The sequence below is a fragment of the Brassica napus genome, chromosome C5 (assembly GCF_020379485.1).
Source record: "Brassica napus cultivar Da-Ae chromosome C5, Da-Ae, whole genome shotgun sequence".
NCBI classification, from domain to species: Eukaryota; Viridiplantae; Streptophyta; class Magnoliopsida; order Brassicales; family Brassicaceae; genus Brassica; species Brassica napus.
The window spans coordinates 24219185-24241339 of NC_063448.1; the positions used below are offsets into that span (position 1 = coordinate 24219185).

General features: G+C 37.7%; 1 protein-coding gene across 1 annotated transcript; it reads right to left on the reverse strand.

The window, feature by feature from the left end:
* Positions 1 to 2776: 2776 nt before the first annotated feature.
* Positions 2777 to 4618, reverse strand: LOC106443335 (phenylacetaldehyde reductase). Its single transcript, XM_013884904.3, has 6 exons — positions 4295 to 4618; positions 3931 to 4100; positions 3672 to 3863; positions 3414 to 3576; positions 3161 to 3347; positions 2777 to 3068 (listed from the first exon to the last, which is right to left on the reverse strand). Exons 1-6 carry the CDS (start codon positions 4413 to 4415, stop codon positions 2924 to 2926), a joined length of 978 nt encoding a protein of 325 aa, XP_013740358.1. The 5' UTR covers positions 4416 to 4618; the 3' UTR covers positions 2777 to 2923.
* Positions 4619 to 22155: the final 17537 nt, after the last annotated feature.

Consider the following 22155-nt stretch of genomic DNA (forward strand, 5'->3'; position numbering starts at 1 on the left):
CCTAGCTGATCAAATTTCATCTCGTCAGTGTTGACAAGGATGTTTAGAACGACTTTGTACGCCTCAAAACTAGGAGGGAGACATCTCAACACCTTTTTGACAAGTTTCTTCTCATTATAGTTCTTTTCGAGAACTGATGGCTCATTTGCTATGGAGCTGATTTTAGAGATGAAATTTCCAATCGATTCATCATCTTCCGTACGTAAGTTCTCAAATTTTGAGGCTAGATGATTGATTCTTGTACGTCTCAGACTTATGTTTCCCTCAAAGTGGTTGATGAGAGTATACCAAACTTCCTTAGCAGATTCAAAACCTTGGATGATTTTTAATTGATCAAGGCTGACAGCGGAAAAGATTGTGGTGAGAGCTTTTGAGTTAAACTTGGAGACAGCTTTATCAGAGCCAGTCCACCTTTCCTTTGGTAGGGGTCCCATGGACTTGTCTTCCATAACAATAGTCGGAGCAGTCCATCCTTGCTCAACAGTAGTCCATGCATCTTCATCTATACCTCTGATGATATGACGCATCCTAGCTTTCCAGTGTCCAAAGTTTCCCTCATCCAGCATGATCGGTTTTTGCAGTGCTACAAGTTCTTTCATGGTTTCCATAATAGTCGCAAGATCTCAACCTGTGAGTGGACTCCCTGAGCCTACAATGGTGACCTGCTCTGATACCAAATAAAAGTTCAATAGGATACCAATAGCTATGAAACAAGAGGAACTTCCAAAACAACACTTGTTTTATTAAGAATCACGTAGACAATTTTCTCAGATCTGTCTAATACGTCAACCTTGACTCGATACAGACCAATCCTTAATCTATCCAAAAGCTCTACTGATGAGAAACACTCAACAGAAGCTATCAAGATTACGCAGTCTAGAACAGCCCTTAGAACTCGTGTTACAAAATCCTTAAAGCGTACACTAAGCAATCTCCCTAGTTACACTTATATATCTCTGTTACATAATATTATCCTCTCCTAATATTACGCTAACAGCAAATCTTCACTTGCTTATCGCCAAAGCAATGATCTTTCATTGGTTGAATCCATGTCATCTGTACAAACTAACTTTGAACCGGTATCTCACATACCGAACCGCATGTGTAACACTTCCTCTGTTTCACATTAAACCAGCTCCGGTCCTGGAGCTAACATATATAGTTAAATACTCTATGTTAAGTGACCAAAGTGGAATCACTTGATGTAGAGAGATGTGACCAGAGACCAATCAAGGTTAGATTTTTCACTGACAAGAGTAAGGCTCAAGAAGTGACCAAGGAGCTATATAAACGGTTGGAGAAACGTGGAGTACGTACCATCGTTTAATCTTGTCCGTTTACTTTTACAACATGTTACATGATAGTGTCTTGTTTTTCAGTTGGATATCAAAATCTTTAGATGTTTTACCAAAAGGTGGAGGAAAAGGACCAGCTCTTGCTTATCTTCTGAACAAACTCAAGGCTGAAGGGAAGCTTCCTGTGAAAATTCTTGTCTGTGGTGACTCTGGAAACGACAAAGAGCTATTTACAATTCTTAATGTTTATGATGTTATAGCTAGTTTTCACCATCTGAATCTCTGTGTTTTTTTTTTTTCATGTTTTAAAATCTTCTCTTGTTAATCACAGGTATGCAACTCTCAAGACTCAAGAGGAATTATTAGAGTGGAATGGAGAGAATGCGAAAGACAATGCAAAGATAATCCACGCGAGTGAGAGGTGTGCTGGTGGGATTTAAAAGTTATTGGTCATTTTAAGCTTGGTCCAAATCGTTCTCCAAGAGATGTTTCTTACTTCTTAGAGTGCAAGGAGGACAATGTCAACCCGGGTCTGATTTGTCAATTTTTTCTTCTTCTATGGGAGATGGAGAAGAGGGGATGTTGAGAACTGTGAGGCATACGTAGCAAGTCTCAAAGCTTCATGTGTGAGTATAGATAACCCTTGTTTCTCTCTTTATCTTCAAATCTAACTATATCCAAGAGACTAATTAGCAAATGATAATATTATCTATTTTGTCAAAAAACACCACTAGCATCCTGGTGGTGTCTTTGTTCATCCATATGGTGCTGAAAAATCTCTCAGAGACACCATTGATGAGCTTGGGAAGAACCATGGAGACAAAAAGGATAAGAAGTTTCGGATTTGGACAGATCAGGTTCTGGCAACAGATGCTACTCCTAGGACTTGGATAGTAAAGCTGAATAAATGGGAACAAACTGGTAACTAGAAGTCTTAGTATGCTACATAAAAGTGAACTATTACCTTCCTTAATTGTGGATATATATCCAAGGGAATGAAAGGAAATGCTGCACAACAACTGTCAAATTCACCTCAAAGGTAAGAGATGGTCAAGAGGGCAAGCAGTTGTACATTAGTATAGAAATCTAGAAGAGTAGTTTCAGTTTCTTGAATATTGAAAATGTATTGGAATATGGAGGAAAATGAAGGATTGTGTGAGAAAATGTGCAGCAAACATGGTCGGAGGAATCAAGATGAAAGATGATAGCAACCGGATCCTCTAATGATTATCCTCCTTTTTATTTTTTTTGTTTCATAAAACACTGCAAACACACACAAAAATCATATTATTGGTTGAGTAAAACTTAATTCTCAGAAGACACTATCTTATTGTTGTTACTTATTCCTCGTAGTGAAAACATTTGTACATAGAACAAAGGTGATAATAATGAGCATATATCACTGGTTGACATAGATAGACTCATCACTTGTTAGGCAATTAGCTGCAAATACAAATTCCAATGAGAACAAAATAGTTTATTCCATCAGTCCCAAATGATGCAAAAACAAACTTTCAAAATGTCAATATGCAACATGCACTCAGATTTAAATTAAGGAAAAAAAATAACAACCACCAAATAGAAAAAAAGAAACACAAACACATCCAAGTCTTGTTCTGGCTTGAAACTCAGAATCTGATAAACCCTTTGTCTTGCAAACTCTCAACTGTCTCCTTTATGCTAACCTCCAATGGCACAAACTCAACCCCAAGAAACTCTGCTTTCTCTTTAGACACTTTGTAGGTTGGAATAAATATCTTTTCATCTGAACACCTGCAATTTAAAAAAATTCTTTACAAAGATCTCGTTTTTTCTATAAAGAAAAACGTAGTTGCTCTGTTTCTGACATTAAAAGAAAGACTTACTTCTGAGGGAGTTGAAAATCAGGGTAAAGATCGTGCAAAATGTTAACAACTTCAGAGTAATGAGCAACTCTCTCCACTAAACAGTATCTTCCATTAGCATCTGGATTCTCAAACGCTTGAATATGAGCGTTTGCTACATCTTTAACGTTAACCCACCCAAATGTCGCATTAGGAAACGTTTGTGCTCCTGATGACGTTAAACCAATGTTCAATATTAGTAAACGTCTGAATCAAAAAAATGCTTTTTCTTTACCTTTGATCAAGCTCAGTACCGCAGCAGCACTAGTGTTGAGCGTTGGCTGTAAAAGGGGACCAATCACCATTGCTGCGTTTATTGAAACCAACTGCATATCGTTCTCTTTCGCGAACTTCCACGCTGCGTTTTCAGCTAATGTCTTGGACAGTACATACCATAGCTTTTACGAAAGCAAAAACAGAGTGTTTCAGCCAAAAAAAAAAACAGAGTGATAACTTGGTGATCACGCAACACTAAGTTATTTCTTTTATTTACCTTGGCAGCTCTGCAATATTCAGGATCAGCGAACCATGACTCATCAACTATGGTATCGGGTGTTCGAGGCATGCCATTGAAAGCAACAGCTGCTATAGATGAGGTTAAGACGACTCTCTTAACAGAAGGAGTCTTCAAGCAAGTGCTTAGAACATTGATTGTTCCTTTCACCGCTGGATCTAGTAACTCAGCCTGCAAAAAGAAAAAAAAACATATCTCAGAGAATGCGAATAAGATAGACAGAGAGAATGAAACACACCTGAGGATCTTTGACATCGTGATAGAATGGTGAGGCGGTGTGGAAAACACCTTGGCAGCCATCAATGGCTGAATCGAAAGAGCCTTCTTCTAACAAGTTTGCTTTGAACAATTGAAGCCTTTCCGCTGCACCTTCTAACGCAAGCAAATGCTCTGTTTTCCTTGGATCATCTGCATCATATACACGTATACATACATAACCCATCTATAAATATTGAATTATCCAAAAAGTATTAGATCTAAAGATCTCTAATCATTTCACATGCCTTCAAATTTTACAAAATTAAAATCTTCTAACTAAACCTAAGAAAATTATTAGATCCGTTGTTTTGGAATGAGATTGAAAAGAGAAAAGAGACACAGACTTGGATCACGAACAGAGGCTTTAACGGTGTAGCCACGAAGAAGGAGAAGCTTGACGATCCATGAAGCGATGTAACCTGAAGCTCCTGTCACACACACCGTCTTCTCTTCCTCGCTGCTCATTCTTCTTCTTACAGATCGGCTCTCTCTCTTTTTTCTGTGTGTTTGAAATGTTCAAAACATCATTTTCTTATCTTTTCTGCTTTCTTTGTTCGGTTTTAAGCGCGCGCCATTTTTGGGAGAGTTCGTTAGAGTTTTCCATGGGATTGTTTCCGGCCATGTGTGTGACTCCTCTTAATCACGTCCCTACGTTTATTCATAATAAACTATTCCGTAAAAAACAAAACAAAAAAATCCATATTCTTTTAACATTCAAATTATAAAAATATCATAAAGATCACTATACAACGGACAAATCTACATGTTTACGAGGATTCACGATTTTACCTGAACCACAATGAATCTTACTTTCATAGCTTACTTATGATGATTATTTTTAATGATAACTGATTGTTGGAGCCAGGTGATAAGCCGGGTATCACCCTGCTCCAGACCCGGTCCCAGATTTTAGCTTAGATGGAACAGAGCCCAAATTAAGTGTCACCTAGGGTTAAAAGAGAACAGGGAGTCCACGAAAATCAAAGCCCATCCGAGCTAAAAGAGTCTCAAAAGCCGAACTCGGCCGGTCATAATGAAAGGTGAAGAAATCAAAGGCATTAAAGATCATCGTAATGATGTCTGATCCATGCCGGAGATTACGCCGCCCGTTATGACCTCCGAAGACCTATAAAGAGAAGAAGGAAGGCCAATAAATAGGGGATCCAATTTCCTCCATAGCTAAACTATAGTCTCAATATATTCATACTCTCTTATTCTTAGATTCCGTTTGTATTCATTGTCTGTTATTAGCCTTATCATCAATAAACACACACTTTCCATAGATACTGTAGCTCAACATTTCTTGTTTTAGATAACTCCATAGACAAATCATCATAATCGTAAACCGTTTTTCTAAATCGAGTTTAGGATCTAGCATTGGTGCTAGAAGGAAAAGGAGATTCATCACAAAATATTTCTCTAGATATCCGACATGAAACACTACAGAAGCAACTCAAACATAAACAATTCCCCCAACCAATTGAACCATGTCCAACCTAGATGGTGCGCAAATTGAATAATTGAAATATTTATTTAAAATTTAATTATTTATTTTGGTTACTAATTCGGATTTTCAAGTCGGAATTTCTAAATATTGAATTTCTAGAATACCAATTAAAATACAGTATATTTTATACCAAATATCTATTCGGGTATCTGTGTTTCAAAAAAAAAAGTGTTTTAAAAAAGAATTTATTCGGGTATCTTTACAGCTCAAAACTTGAATTGAATCAAATCAAATATGAATTAAGGTTTCAGTTTTGATTCGGTTTGGATAGTGTTTTTTTCTCAGGTCTAGGCTTGATTATTTGAACCAGCATAAACCCCAACCAAAATTTCTGCAAAATCCCAACCAAACTCCAGCATCATGATTTCTAAAATGCTACTAGCTAATAACAACCTTCTTTCAGCTTTGAGTCGGTATACATTTAAATCCATATTGTCTATAGAGAGCTCTATGCCTACATCTAAACCAACAGAGAAGAAAGAAAAAACCAAGTTAAATAAAACAAAACTGGCCTCTTAACACACTAATTCTTCAACCTCGGTTTCAAGGAAGCAAGATCCTTAGCCAAGATCAGCAGGCATCTCGCGGATTCTAGTACCATAGTACCTCTCGATGTCACGAAGAGTCTTCATGTCAGAGTTTTTCACAAAGTTAATCGCAACACCTTCCTGGCCAAACCGTGGCCAGCTCGTCCAGTGCGATGAATGTAAAGCTCCGGGTTATTGGGTATATCATAGTTTATGACATGAGAAACCTATTTACATAATAATTAAAGATTCCAAGTAAGGATTGTTTTAAGACATTGATAGTTAAAAGAGAGAGAGATCATACTGTCTGAACATCGATCCCTCGTGCCCACTCATCGGAAGCAATTAAAACACGGCTTTTAAAAGACCGGAACTGGTTCATGATCTCATCTCTTTCCTTTTGACGTTTGTCTCCATGCATTGATGAGACTATAAAGTTACTACTCCTCATCTTCTCAGTAAGCCAATCCACCTATATTAAAAATGAAGATCAACTATCTGCATAAGATATAGGGAGACCAAAGAGCTTAAGAACAAGAGGGTACTTTTTGTCTTGTGTTGCAGAAGATAATAGCTTGATTGATAACAAGCCTCCCATAAAGATCACAAAGTGTATTGAACTTCCACTCTTCTTCTGTTGGACTAAGCTTGAAGTAACTTGAGATTGAAGTTACCTAATCCTATTGTGTTATGGAAATCTATAAGGATTAGGAAATATTGTTTTATGTTAAACCTATTGTGTTTAGGAAACTTTGATTCCTATATAAGAAGATGTCAAGATGTGACATAGCTTATGAGTTTTGGTGATTGATTTGATATTGTGATTGTGATCTCAATTGATTGAATAAGAGAAGGACTTCTTATTGATCTTGATTGTGTGATTCTATATTTGGTATCAGAGCAAAGAAAACAAACAAGTGATAAAGATCGATCATGAGTGATAACAAGGATGAGATCGTGGCACACAAAGACACCGGCATGGCGCACAAAGACAACGGCCCTGCTTCCATCAAATTTCCGATGTTAACTTCTTCAAACTATACTGTCTGGGCCATGAGAATGAAGGTGGCACTTAAGGTCAGTGAGGTATGGGAAACAATTGACCCTGGATCCAAGGATGAGAAGAAGAACAATATGGCTATAGCGTTTCTATTTCAATCCATACCCGAAGCTCTGATCTTGCAAGTTGGAGACATTGATACAGCAAAAGGAGTTTGGGATGCAATAAAAGCAAGACATGTTGGGGCTGAGAGGGTCAAAGAAGCTAGACTACAAACCCTAATGGCAGAATTCGATAGACTTAAGATGAAAGAAGAAGATACCATAGATCTCTTCGTTGGGAAACTATCTGAAATCTCATCTAAATCTGCATCACTGGGCGAGACCATTGAAGAATCCAAACTTGTGAAAAAGTTTCTAAAGACCTTGCCGAGAAAGAAATATATACATATCGTGGCCTCTCTTGAACAAGTTCTTGACCTCAACACAACAAGCTTCGAAGACATAGTGGGTAGATTGAAAGCGTATGAAGAACGGATCGCTGAAGAAGAAGAAGAAACACACGACGATGGGAAATTGATGTATGGTGATACGAGCCAAGATAGTTATGGAGGAAACTATAGTGGAGGACGAGGTCGAGGTCGAGGCGGTCGTTCTCAATGGAGAGGAAGAGGCCGTGGTCGCACCGGATCAACGTTTCAGAGTCAGCGAGAGGCATATAGACAGCGCCTAAACGGAGATGCGTCACACATAACTTGTTTCAAGTGTGACAAGCAGGGTCATTATGCCACTGATTTTCCGGACAAGGTACTAAAGCTCCAAGAGACGGCTGAAAAAAGGATGAAGACACCCAAGATGCTGATGAATTAATGGTACACGAAGTAGTCTACCTCAACGAGAATAAAGTAAACCCTACTAGCTTTGAGGCTGATCTTGATGCAGAGAACGTGTGGTACCTTGACAACGGTGCTAGTAACCATATGTGTGGGAACCGCCTGTTCTTCTACAAGCTTGACGAGACCATCACCGGTAAAGTAAGATTTGGAGACAACTCTCGGATCGACATACAAGGAAAAGACTCAATCCGCTTTGTTCTTAAGGAAGGCGAGAAGAAAATCTTGAATAATGTCTACTATATACCTGGATTAAGAAGCAACATTATTAGTTTGGGACAGGCTACTGAAGTGGGTTGCGAAGTCAGCATGAAAGGCAAGACACTGATGCTATATGACAGATACGGAAGCTTGATGGTTAGTACTACACGATCAAGAAACAGACTCTACAAGGTCAGTTTGGAGGTCAATCGTATGTACTGTCTACAAATAACTGAAGCCACACAATCATCCGTGTGGCACTCACGACTTGGCCATGTAAACATCAACACACTGAAGCTGATGGCGAAAAAGAAACTTGTTACTGGCATACCCAACGTCGAGATTGAGAAAGAAAAGTGTGTCTCTTGTTTACTTGGAAAGCAAGCGAGGAAACCTTTTCCACAGGCAACGAAGTTTAGAGCTTCTAATCCACTTGAGCTTGTTCACGGGGATCTTTGTGGTCCTATTTCACCATCTACGCCGGCTCAGAAGAGGTATATATTTGTTCTTATAGATGATCATAGTCGATACATGTGGACAATATTATTGAGAGAGAAAAGTGAAGCTCTTGAAAAATTCAAAAGATTCAAAACACTTGCCGAGGAAGAAACACAAAGCAAGGTCAAGATGTTTCGAACCGATAGAGGAGGTGAATTTGTGTCTCATGAATTCAATGAATACTGCGACAAGAATGGTATAAAGAGGCACTTGACAGCTCCATACACTCCTCAGCAGAATGGAGTCGTAGAACGACGAAACCAAACACTTATGGAGATGACAAGAAGTATCTTGAAGCATATGAACGTACCAAATAGCCTATGGGGAGAAGCTGTGAGACATTCTACTTACCTAATCAACATACTTGCAACAAGGTCATTAGATGAGAGAACACCATATGAGATGCTGCGCTCAAGAATACCAAACCTCTCGCACTTGAGAATATTCGGATGCCTATGTTATGCAAAAACAGAAGCACCGGGAAGAAAGAAACTAGATGATAGAGCAAGAGCTCTGGTACACTTAGGAACTGAACCAGGATCAAAAGCATACCGATTACTTGATCCAGTAACCAAGCGAATCAAAGTAAGCCGTGATGTTGTGTTTTATGAAGGAAAAGAATGGGATTGGAGTAAAACAGAGGAAACAGAGCATCCTAAAGCAGGAGAGCTTGTTGTGAACCTCAAGAAGTTGGGTAATGCGTCAAAAGAAGTCGAGATCATTCAAGATAATGAAGAAGGAAAAGAAGAAGGTGAACATGTTATTGATATTGATGATGAAGAAGACATTGAAGGTGATGAAGAAGACGATACACAAGGACCTAGACGGTCACATCGCGTGAGTACAAAGCCATCTTATCTAGATGACTATATTTTACTTGCTGAGGTTGAAGGTGAACGTCTGTTGATGATCATTAACGATGAGCCATGGGATTATAATAAAGCCAAGAAGTTGAATGTATGGATAGATGCTTGCAAGGATGAAATATTCTCTATAGAGAAAAATAATACATGGGAACTCGTTGTGTTGCCTTCTGGAGTGAAGCCAATTGGACTCAAGTGGGTATTTAAAATAAAACGTAATGCCGATGGTAGCATCAGCAAGTTTAAAGCACGGTTAGTGGCAAAGGGATATGTCCAAAAGTATGGTATTGACTATGATGAGGTCTTCGCACCAGTGGCTCGGGTTGAGACAATAAGGCTGATCATGGCGCTTGCGGCTTCTAGAGGATGGGAGATCCACCACCTTGACGTTAAGACTGCGTTTCTCCATGGAGAATTAAAGGAGGAAGTGTTTGTGGTTCAGCCAGAAGGATTTGTAGTTAAAGGTCAAGAAGAAAAGGTTTATAAACTCAAGAAAGCACTTTATGGTTTGCGTCAAGCATCAAGGGCCTGGAATATAAAGCTAAACAAGATCCTACGAGGTCTGAACTTTCAAAGATGCTCGAAGGAGCCTTCACTGTATCGAAAGGAAGAAAACAAGAGTCTACTTGTCGTGGTTGTTTATGTAGATGATCTATTGGTTACTGGATCATCACTTGAAGTAATACAAGAGTTCAAGAGAGAGATGGCTACTAAGTTTGAGATGAGTGATCTTGGCAAGTTGACTTATTACTTGGGAATAGAAGTTTATCAAGGAGAGAATGGTATTGTGTTAAGACAAGATCGGTACGCACGGAAGATTCTTGAGGAAACCGGAATGGGCTCGTGTAATCCTACACATGTGCCAATGGAGATGAATGCCAAGTTTTCGAAGTCACCTGATGATAAGGACATTGATGCAAGAGAGTATCGCCAGAGCATTGGCTGTCTAAGATACCTATTACACACACGTCCTGACCTTTCATTCAGCGTGGACGTGCTTAGTAGGTATATGCAAGAACCTAAGGAGTGTCATGGAGCCGCTCTGAAGCAAATCTTGAGGTACCTGCGTGGTACATGCTCTCTTGGTCTTCGGTTTAAGCGTGGTGGTAACTTGAAACTGGAAGGTTACAGTGATAGCTCCCATAATGTGGACAATGATGATGAGAAAAGCACCACAGGCCATGTTTTCTACCTTGGAGATAGTCCTATAACTTGGTGTTCAACAAAGCAAGAGATTGTGGCGTTGTCAAGCTGTGAAGCAGAGTTTATGGCTGCTACTGAAGCAGCAAAGCAAGCCATTTGTCTTCAAGAATTGCTTGGTGAAGTTCTCAATGAAGCTTGCAAGCGAGTAATGATCAGAGTCGACAACAGATCAGCAATAGCACTCACAAAGAATCCTGTGTTTCATGGTAGAAGCAAACACATACATAGGAGGTTCAATTTAATTCGAGAGTGTGTTGAAAACGAGCAAGTGGAAGTTGATCATGTGCCCGGAAGTGAACAGAGAGCTGACATACTAACCAAATCACTTGGAAGGATCAAATTCAAGGAGATGAGAAACTTGATTGGAGTTGAAGATATGAATGAAGTTGAGCTCAAGCTTATGGGGGAGAATGTTGGAGTAAGCTTGAAGTAACTTGAGATTGAAGTTACCTAATCCTATTGTGTTATGGAAATCTATAAGGATTAGGAAATATTGTTTTTTGTTAAACCTATTGTGTTTAGGAAACTTTGATTCCTATATAAGAAGATGTCAAGATGTGACATAGCTTATGAGTTTTGGTGATTGATTTGATATTGTGATTGTGATATTAATTGATTGAATAAGAGAAGGACTTCTTATTGATCTTGATTGTGTGATTCTATATCTTCCCCAACATCAACGTAATATTGTTTGATTCCCTGAAAAAACATGAAAGCTAACTGTTGTATGTAGTTTCATGGTTAATTGAAACTAAAAACGTTAAGCATAGGAAACACACTCAGTTCAAGAGTCAAATCATCACGCTGCACAAGTATCCTCACAGGGTCTGTCATAAACTTTTTTTTCATCTCCAGAATCTATTGAGTAAGAGTAGCAGAAATCAAGCAGAACTGATATCGTGTGGAAGAGACCTGTAGACGTCGTAGATCTGATCTTTCAGACCTTTGCTCAGCATTTCATCTGATTCATCGAGGATCAAAAGCTTAACAGATTTGGTTCGTAAGCTTCCTCTCTTTATCATATCATAGACGACTCGACCAGGTGTCCCGGACACAGCATGTACACCATGCTCCAGCTTCTTCATGTCTTCTCAAATGCTCTTAACACCGATGCAGGCATGTGCCTTAATATTGGTGTATCGTCTTCTCTGTTTGTGAAGCCAGTTCCCTTGATGGAGACAAGACCAAAACCTGAATCCTTGAAAGCAACAAACAAACAAAACAAAACAAAATATCAGAAAAACAGATTTTTACTTAATTCAAATAAAGAGACGTACTTTCTGGAGGAAGTGTTGCCGATTTGGCAAACGGAGATAGCAATCATGGAAGTTTTGCCCGTACCGGACTGAGCCTGAGCGATAACATCGCGTCCTTTGAGAATAGGCATCACAGCTCTCTGCTGAATCTCAGAAGGTTTCTTGACTCCGCGAAGAACTTTATCATTCATCCCCATGCCGTCAAAACACGCTATGGGTTTGATCCCTTTGGTCGTTTCGAAGACAAGATTCTCCTCATCCAATGCTCCTCCTACACTTCTCCAATCGTTTCCTTTGGCCGCCGCCATGATTCTCTATCAGTCGGAATCAAGACAGGATCCGGTTGTTGTAAGAATATTCGACCTATGTGTGGTTTAAGATAAAGTTCAAGTTCATATTAATGTACTTGATATAATATAAGGCCGTGGATAGGTTTCGATTAATGAATTAGAATCCGGTGTATTGATATATATATTAAATAATGGTATATAATATATGAGTTTACGTTGTGGGCCTTGTGGTACGGTTATTATATGAAGAGTTATGTTGGAATTGTGGAGAGTTGTGTTGCTTAACACACAATCCTTTGACAAATATACAAGACCTTGTGCATTGTCTTATACGCACGTAAGAAAAGCGAGTCTTTCAAAACACATAATAATAATACTGATTATCAACAAGAGAGATTAAGGAAGGTTTGGGTTTTCTTTTCCATCAAAGAAATCACCAAAAGGAGAAGGTTAAAGAGGAGGACATCAATTGGTGGGATTGCATCCAAGCATGGATCAAGGTTAGTGTTTCTACTTTCTTTAGAAACATGTTAGGATTGAATTGAGGCAAATCTAAATTAGGTCTTGGTGTTGAAATAAATTAACATATGGTATCAGACCATCTTAGATTTGATTAATTCATCCTTGAGTGAATCTGTTTGTTACGTGATGCTTGTGAAACATTAGCATTGAATTTTTGAACTTAAATTATTAAAGTTACGACAACAATGAAAATGGGTAGTGTCTAATGATGCAATACCAATACGGTTAACTATAGTTGTCGTAAAAAGTGTTTTGCATGGTTAAACATTGATTGATTTATTAAAAATCACGACGGTTCATGTGTGGGTTAATATGCTTGTTTGAATAAAACTGTTGAATTGAAATCTGGGTTTCACTGTTGTTGCCGTGAAGTAAATTAGTGAATTTCCTTAAATATTTTGGAATATTGTTAATTCATGAGGTTTACCTTTTCGGTAAGAACCCGTAAAGGAATTGCACTCATAATATTAACGTTTGGCATCATGCGATAAGAAATATCTGAATTATTAATTAAGTTATTCGTGAATGAGAGTAGATTCATAATTAATCTGCGTTTATTTGATGTTTGAATCGTTACGTAAGATTGCATGCATGAAAGAGTGTTTTCTGTTATTCATTAACATTTGAATAGTATACGTATGACTGTTAGCACATGGTAATTCATCTAGTATGCATAAACGGAAATCATTTATCAAAGTAAATGCATATGTGAATTAATAAAGGTGTTATTTTATTAATAAAATAAATAATTAAACAAAAGAAAAAAAAATGCTTCTGCGCATTTTAAAGATAAGTAATTGTGTTATGAAATATTAACACAATTTAAGTAGTTTTTTCTCCTTAGATATTTTAATGTTAATATGTATATAATATGATAGTCACCAAAGTGACCTTGTTATATTACATATAGATATTAAAAATAATAGAGCTATAATTGATCAAGATCAAGGATGCTAAATGACATAAAAGTTTGATCGACCAATTAAATTATTATTTATATTCTAGGAGATCACCCAAATGTGGATCATTGAATATAATTAATAATAAGAAAAGAATTAATCATTTTTATATTATAGTGAATAATATGTATATCCAAAGATAACATATTTATTTGACTAGTGTTTGATTTGATTAATATTAAAGAATACATAATTAGCATCAGTGAAAGTACTTGTATTTAAATATTGCCCAAATGTTATTTAAAATATAAGTGTTAAAGTTTCTATTAGTCTGAATATATATTCAAGTCTCAAAGCACTAACGAGTAAACATGTATGAATGCTTGCTGCTTCATCGAATGTGTTTGCATCTTCTAACTCTGTGGTAAAGTTTAATGGCCTCAACTATGGTGAGTGGTTCGAGCAAATCCGGTTTACACTGGGTGTAATGGCTTTGGACTCTGCCATACTAACTGATGAGGAACCCTTAGATAGCTCTGAATCTGAAAAGTCTCATTATGAGAGATGAGAGCGATCTAATAGGCTGAGCTTGAACCTTATAAGGTTGACGATGGCGGAAAGTATTAAGCCATCAATGCCTAAGACAGAGAAAGCAAGGGAATTCATAGAGAAAAGGAGTGTTCACAATCGGAATTGGCTGACAAGTCGATTGTAGGAAGTCTCATGAATGAGCTAACTACAAAGAAGTTTGGTCTCAGCCAATCCATGATCATTTGACGCACATGTCTAATCTGGCAGCAAAGTTAACGACCTTGGGAATGGAGGTACATGAGCAATTCTTGGTCCAATTCATCATGAACTCTCTACCTATTGAATTTAGCTAGTTCTAGGTGAATTACAACACCATTAAGGATAAATGTAACTTTAAGGAATTAAAGGCTATGCTAATTCAAGAGGAGGAGAGATTAAGGAAGATGAAAGATTAAGTTGCTAACCTCGTAAGTCTTGGAAGTGACAGTAGCAGCAAAAGAACATCAAGTAGGAAGGACAAAAGGAATGTTAAGAACTTCGTGAAAGGGCCTCAAAGTCAAATCCAGAAGGAAAAGAAGTATTTCTTTTGTAAGCAAGTAGGACACTTCAAGAAGGATTGTCCTAAAAGGAAGGGTTGATTCGACAAGAAAGGTAAACATTACAGCTTTGTTTGCTATGAAATGAATCTTGTTGAAGTTCCTAATAATACTTGGTGGTTAGACTCTGGTGCTACTACTCATGTGTCTCATATTAAACAGGGATTCAGTTCGATCCAGCCCATAAGAGAACCTGAACAGTACTTGTTCATGGGAAACAGGATGAAGGCACAAATAGAAGGAATTGGGATGTATAGATTGATCTTGGACACTGGAAGTCATGTGGATCTTGAAGGGTGTCTCTATGTACCTGACTGTGCTAAAAATCTTGTTTCTGTTAGTAGGTTGGACAATTTAGGTTTTAGTATTAAGGTTGCATATGGTGTTTTCACAGTGTTCCGAAAATTTTATTTGATTCACTTAATAAGTTCAACCTTGATGAAAAGTTTTATGAATCTCTATCTAATGTTGAAAGTCGAGGCATTAAGCGTAGCGCAATTAATGAAAGTTCTGCTTTCTTGTGGCATCAACGACTAGGTCATATTTCCAAAGAAAGAATTAAGAAGTTAATAAAGAATGAAATTCTTCCTCAGTTGGATTTTAGTGACTTAGATGTATGCATAGACTGCATTAAGGGAAAGCAGACGAAACATACTTTAAAGAAACCATCCACAAGAAGCACTCAGCTTCTTGAGTTAATACACACCGATATATGTGGCCCTTTCGATGCTCCTTCATGGAGTGGCGAAAAATATTTCATCACATTTATTGATGATTACTCACGGTATGGATATACCTATCTACTGCATGAAAAGTCTAAGTCTGTGCATGTTCTAGAAATATTCATTGACGAGGTGGAAAGGCAGTTAGATAAAAAGGTTAAAATAGTGAGATCTGACAGAGGTGGTGAATTTTATGGAAAATTCGATGAAAGTGGACAATGTCCTGGTCCATTTGCAAAGTTACTTGAAAGTAGGGGCATATGTGCACAATACACAATGCCTGGTACTCCTCAGCAGAATGGTGTAGCTGAGAGGCGGAACCATACCTTAATAGAGATGGTTAGGAGCATGTTGAGTAATTGCTCATTACCCCTTTCTTTGTGGATATATGCATTAAGAACTGCAACGTATGTGCTGAACCGGGTTCCTAGTAAGGCAGTTCCTAAGACGCCTTATGAACTGTGGACGGGAAGGAAACCTAGTTTAAGACATCTACGTGTATGGGGTTGTCCAGCAGAAGTAAGACTATATAATCCACATAAAAAGAAACTTGATTCTAGGACTGTCAGTGGATTTTTCATTTGATTTTTCATTGGCTTTCCTAAAAAATCAAAGGGGTACACATTTTATTGTCCTAACCATAGTACGAGAATAGTTGATTCGGGTAATGCTAGGTTCATTGAAAACGTTGAAACTAGTGAGAGTGGTGAACCAAGAAAAGTGGACATTAATGTAGTTCAGGTTGAAGTTTCTTCACCTGTAGTTCCACCTGAAGTAGTTGTTCTTATTGTTGCATCAGACTCTAATGACACAATAGGACAACAAAATGATGAGCTAGTCCCACTAGCTGAAGATACTGTTGATGAACATGTCATAATTCAAGAAGAGAATAGTGAACCACACATACCTTTAAGGCGATCTGGAAGAGAAAGAAGATCTGCCATTTCAAACGATTATGTGGTTTACACTATTGAAAATGAATGTGGCTTAAGCATAGGTGACGATCCGATCTCATTCAAAATAGCCATGGAAAGTGACAATTCTGAAGAGTGGTTTGATGCCTCGAAAGAAGAAATGAAATCTATGGATGATAATCATGTATGGGACTTTTTCTCCTGTTTCAAAGAAGGATTCTCTTAGAATTGTTTTGGCTTTGGTGGCTCATTATGATCTTGAGGTTCACCAGATGGATGTGAAAACCGCCTTTCTGAATGGAGATCTTGAGGAGGAAGTATATATGGACAAACCAGAAGAATTCGTGGTCACAGGAAAAGAAAATTTGGTGTGTAAAATGAGTAAATAAATATATGGACTAAAACAAGCTTCTCGACAATGGTATATAAAGTTTAATGATACCATCACGTCATATGGTTTTGTAGAGATTATCGTTGATCGATGTATCTATATTAAGATCAGTCGGAGTAGGTTTGTGATTTTAGTCCTATATGTTGATGATATTTTACTTGCTGCAAATGACATGGGTATGTTACATGATGTAAAGAAGTATCTCTCTAAGAACTTTGAAATGAAAGATATGGGTACGGCATCTTATGTTATCGGGATAGAAATCTTTCGACATAGATCACAAGGACTGTTAAGTTTGTCTCAGAAATGATATATCAATAAGATTTTACAGAGATATAGAATGGAGAAATGCTCTGCAGGAATAACTCCAATTAAAAAGGGTGACAAGTTCAGTAAAATGCAATGTCTTAAAAATGAATTGGAGCGTAAAGAAATGGAAAGAATTCCCTATTCATCAGTGGTTGGGAGTTTGAACTATGTTCAGACATGTACTCGACCCGATATCAACTTTGCTGTTGGAATGTTGGGTCGATATCAAAGTAATCCCGGAATGGACCACTGGAAAGCTGCAAAAAAGGTTCTCAGGTACTTGGAAGGCACCAAAGAGCACATGCTTACATATAGGAGATCTGATCAGCTGGAAGTCATTGGATATTCAGATTCAGACTATGCTGGATGTGTTGATAGCAGAAAATCGACGTTTGGCTACTTGTTCCTATTGGCTGGGTGAGCAATATCATGAAAGAGTGGAAAGCAGTCTGTCATTGCTACTTCCACTGTGGAGGCTGAATTTTTGGCAAGCTTTGAGGCCACAATTCATGCATTATTGCTGCAGAACTTTATCTCAGGCCACAATTCAAGCATTATTGTGATACTATAGCCAAGCCGCTGAGAATTTACTGTGATAATTTGGCAGCTGTCTTCTTTTCAAAGAACGACAAGTACTCGAAGGGTCCTAAACACATGGAGTTAAAGTACTTGTCTGTTAAAGAAGAAGTTCAGAAATGAGGAGTGTTCACATAAGGACGGACATGATGGTAGCGGATCCGCTAACTAAAGGTTTACCACCCAAGGCGTTCAATGGCCATGTAGAACGTATGGGTATAATAGATAAGGCTTTGCTATTTTAGTTATGGGATGCTCATATGTATTTGACTATGGGTGGGCGTTCGGATATCCGTTCGGGTTCAGAACAGATATTTCGGATTTTTGGGTATTTCGGTATAGGGGTATAGAACCCATTTGGGTATTTCTATACTTCGGGTCGGGTTCGGGTATTTTTAGTTTGGGTTCAGTTATTTCAGGTCGGGTTCAGATATTGAGATTTTGAAAGAAAAAAAATTAAATTTTTCATTTTTAGGTTCATTCTATTTAAAAATATAGATTTCACTTAACTGATTTTTAATTTTTTAATAGATTGAATGATTGATAGATTTGGAGATAACATTTCAAAAATAAATAAACATTATTTTGGCTATTGTTTTAAAATTTTGAATGTAACTTTTATTAATACATGAAACAAAAAACTTGATATGCATTTTAATTAAGTGACAAATCATTTTTTCCGTAATTATATGTATATTATATGATCTTAAAGTATGTGTAACATCAATGTAAATATTTAAATAAAATGAGAGATGTAAACAAGAAATATAAGGGTAAATATACATATGTTCGGTTATCTTCGGATATCCATTCTGGTTCGGATATTAACCATTTGGGTTCGAATATCCAATCTCTCATAAACCAATACCTGTTCCGCGTATTTTGCTATTTCGGTTCGGATATCGGTTCGGGTTTTTCGGGTCGGATTCGGATACGGGTTCGGATATCGGGTAAAATGCCCACCCCTATATTTGACACCGAGAATTCACATAAAGTTATGTTTCTGATTTATTACCTATGTTATCATTAAAGTATGTGTATACACTTATGGTTCGTAGATAACATATGGTTGGTTTGAGAATAAATTTTTTTCTCATATAAGGATTAATATAAAATTAGAATTAATTTTGTGATACATGGAAGGGACTACGTCGTTTAATGGCATACAACCGCCATGATTCTATCAATTCAAATTTTGGTAAAGATCAAGTGAACTTGATATAAAAGTGCACATTAAAGTTATTGAACCCTTATGTCGACACAAGGGTCAAGTGGGAGAATGTAAGAATATTTTATATTCTATATGACCTATGTGTCTATTGGTTTAAGATAAAGTTCAAGTTCATATTAATGTTTTTAGATTCTAATATAAGGCGATACCGTGATGGATCGGTTTCGATTAATGAATTAGAATCCGGATGTATTGATAACCCTCCTACTTTACCTTATATTTATAAATTTCTTTAATCTCATGATTACATACATATATGTTATATATGTTAAATAATGGTATATAATATATATGAGTATACGTTGTGGTACGGTTATTATATGAAGAGTTATGTTGGAATTGTGGAGAGTTGTGTTGCTTAGCACACAACCCTTTGACAAATATAAAAGACCTTGTGCATTGTCTTATACGCACGTAAGAAAAGCGAGAGTCTTTCAAAACAGATAATAATAATACTGATTATCAACAAGAGAGATTAAGGAAGGTTTGGGATTTCTTTTCCATCAAAGAAATCACCAAAAGGAGAAGGTTAAAGTGGAGAACATCAATTGGTGGGATAGTATCCAAGCATGGATCAAGGTTAGTAATTCTACTTTATTTAGAAACATGTTAGGATTGAACTGAGGCAAATCTAAATTAGGTCTTGGTGTTGAAATAAATTAACAGTTGTAACGACAACTTTGGAGGTTTCGACGGTTAGAAGATGGAGAAGAGGGAGAAAGTGTTGGGACAGAAATAGGGTTTAGGAATTTGAGGTGAGGGGAGGTCTGAAAAGTATGAGCAATCAGGGTTAGATCAACCCACACATACAGAATCAGGTCCTGAAAAGGCCGACGGATCTTCAGACGTACGAGGGTGGTGGGTTTGGTAAAGAGAGATGCGAGGATTGTTGAAGTGAACTTGAAATAGCTTGAGGAGCAAGCTATCTCTTTCCTAATGAGTTATTGAAAAGGAAAGATAAATATGATTGAGAGTTATCTATTAGAGAGTTATCCTAATGAGTTTAGGAACTCAGTTTTATATATAAGAATATACAAGAATGTTGCATAACTTAGAGAGTTGTGAGAGCTTTAGATTTGAGTTATTTTCTAAAGCATTAGAGAGAGTTATAATAAAGTGTTTGAGTTTGAGAAGATCTTAAGTTCTTAATCGTTGAGTTACTGTTATAGTTTGATTCAATAATTGGTATCAGAGCCTCTATTAAGTCAAACAAATTGAAAACATGAGCGACATTGTTGCAGTGCCGCCTAGCACCACGAGGAGTAGTGGATCATCGACTATACAGTGTCCAATGCTTAACGACACTAATTACACCGTATGGATAATGCACATGAAGGTGGCATTAAACGTTCATAAGGTCTGGGAGGCCATTTATCCAGGAGAAGAAGATGGAGAGAAGAATGATATGGCGAGAGCTCTACTCCTCCAATCCATACCGGAGTCATTAATATTACAAGTGGAAAATCTTGAAACCGCGAAGGAAGTCTGGGAAGCGATAAAGATGAGACATATGGAAGCTGATCGTGTGAAAGAAGCTCACCTGCAAACCTTAATGGCTGACTTCGACCGGTGAAAGATGAAAGAATCTGATTCAATTGATAATTTTGTTGGGAGACTCTCAGAGTTTTCAAGTAAATCAGCATCTTTTGGAGAGAACATTGAAGAACCAAAACTTGTCAAGAAATTTCTTAACAGTCTACCTCGAAAGAAATATATACACATAATAGCTGCACTTGAGCAAGTCCTTGATCTCAACAAAACAAGCTTCGAAGATATCGTGGGAAGGTTGAAAGCTTATGAAGAAAGAATTTGTGATGATGAAGAAGAGAAAGTTGAAGATCAAGGTCAAAACAAACTGATGTACACTAATACAGATACACAACCGAACCAAGAGAGGTATGATTCAGGGAGAGGTAGAGGTAGAGGAGGAGGACGGTATGGATATAGAGGAAGAGGTCGAGGCCGAAACAGCTATCAAAATGGAGGCTACTATCAACAAAATGGAGGCTAGACAAGAGAGAGATGCTTCTAAGGTTGTGTGCTTTAGATGCGACAAGTTAGGACATTTTGCGATGAATTGTCCCGACAGATTTCTTAAGTTACAAGAAACTCAGGAGAATGAAGAAGAAACTATTCAGGAAGCAGATGAGCTAATGATGCACGAGGTTGTGTATCTCAACGAACGTAATGTTATGCCAAGCAAGCTGGATGACAGGTCAGACAGAGACAACTTATGGTATCTAGACAATGGGGCTAGTAATCATATGACAGGAAAACTTAACTTCTTTACAAAGCTTGATGAGAGAGTAACAGGAAAGGTCAAGTTTAGCGACGATTCCCGTATAGACATTAAGGGAAAAGGATCGATTATGTTCATAACAAAGAGTGGAGTACGAAAGATGCTACCAGAGGTCTACTTCATTCCTGAACTCCGAAGTAATATAATAATTCTAGGACAGGCTACTGAGTCTGGATGCGAGATTAGGATGAAGGAATATTACTTATATCTATATGATCGAGATGATCAGTTGTTGGTAAAAGCTAACAGGGCACGTAACAGATTATACAAGGTGATTATGGAGGTTGAAAGTACGAGGTGCCTACAACTGATTCATCTCAAAGATTCATCGAAGTGGCACGCACAACTAGGGCATGTCGGACTAGATAACCTAAAGTTGATGGTCAAGAAAGGCCTGGTCGTTGGCATGGCAAGATTTGATGTAGAGAAGGAGACATGCACATCCTGTTTGCGTGGCAAACAAGTAAAAAAATTGTTTCAGCTCTTTCCGTGCATCAACCACATTAGAACTAATACATGGTGATCTATGCGGTCCTATTACACCATCTACTGCTGGAAAAAGTAGGTATGTGTTTGTCTTAATTGATGACTATTCTAGATACATGTGGACTTTTTCTTATGAAAGAGAAGAGTGAAGCCTTCACTAAGTTTAAACGGTTTAAGATGATGGTTGAACAAGAAACGGGTACTACGATCAAGACATTCAGAACTGACAGGGGTGGAGAATTTACTTCTCAAGAGTTTCAAGATTCCTGTAATGATTCAGGAATCAAACGGCATCTGACAGCACCATATTCGCCGCAGCAGAACGAGTGGTGGAGAGGAGAAACAGAACATTTCTTGAGATGACTCGGAGTATCTTAAAGCATATGGAGGTTTCAAATTGGCTTTGGGGAGAGGTAGTAAGGCATGCAACGTATCTGATAAATCGAATAGCGATAAGAACTCTTGTGTTACAGACTCCTTATGAGAGCTTCA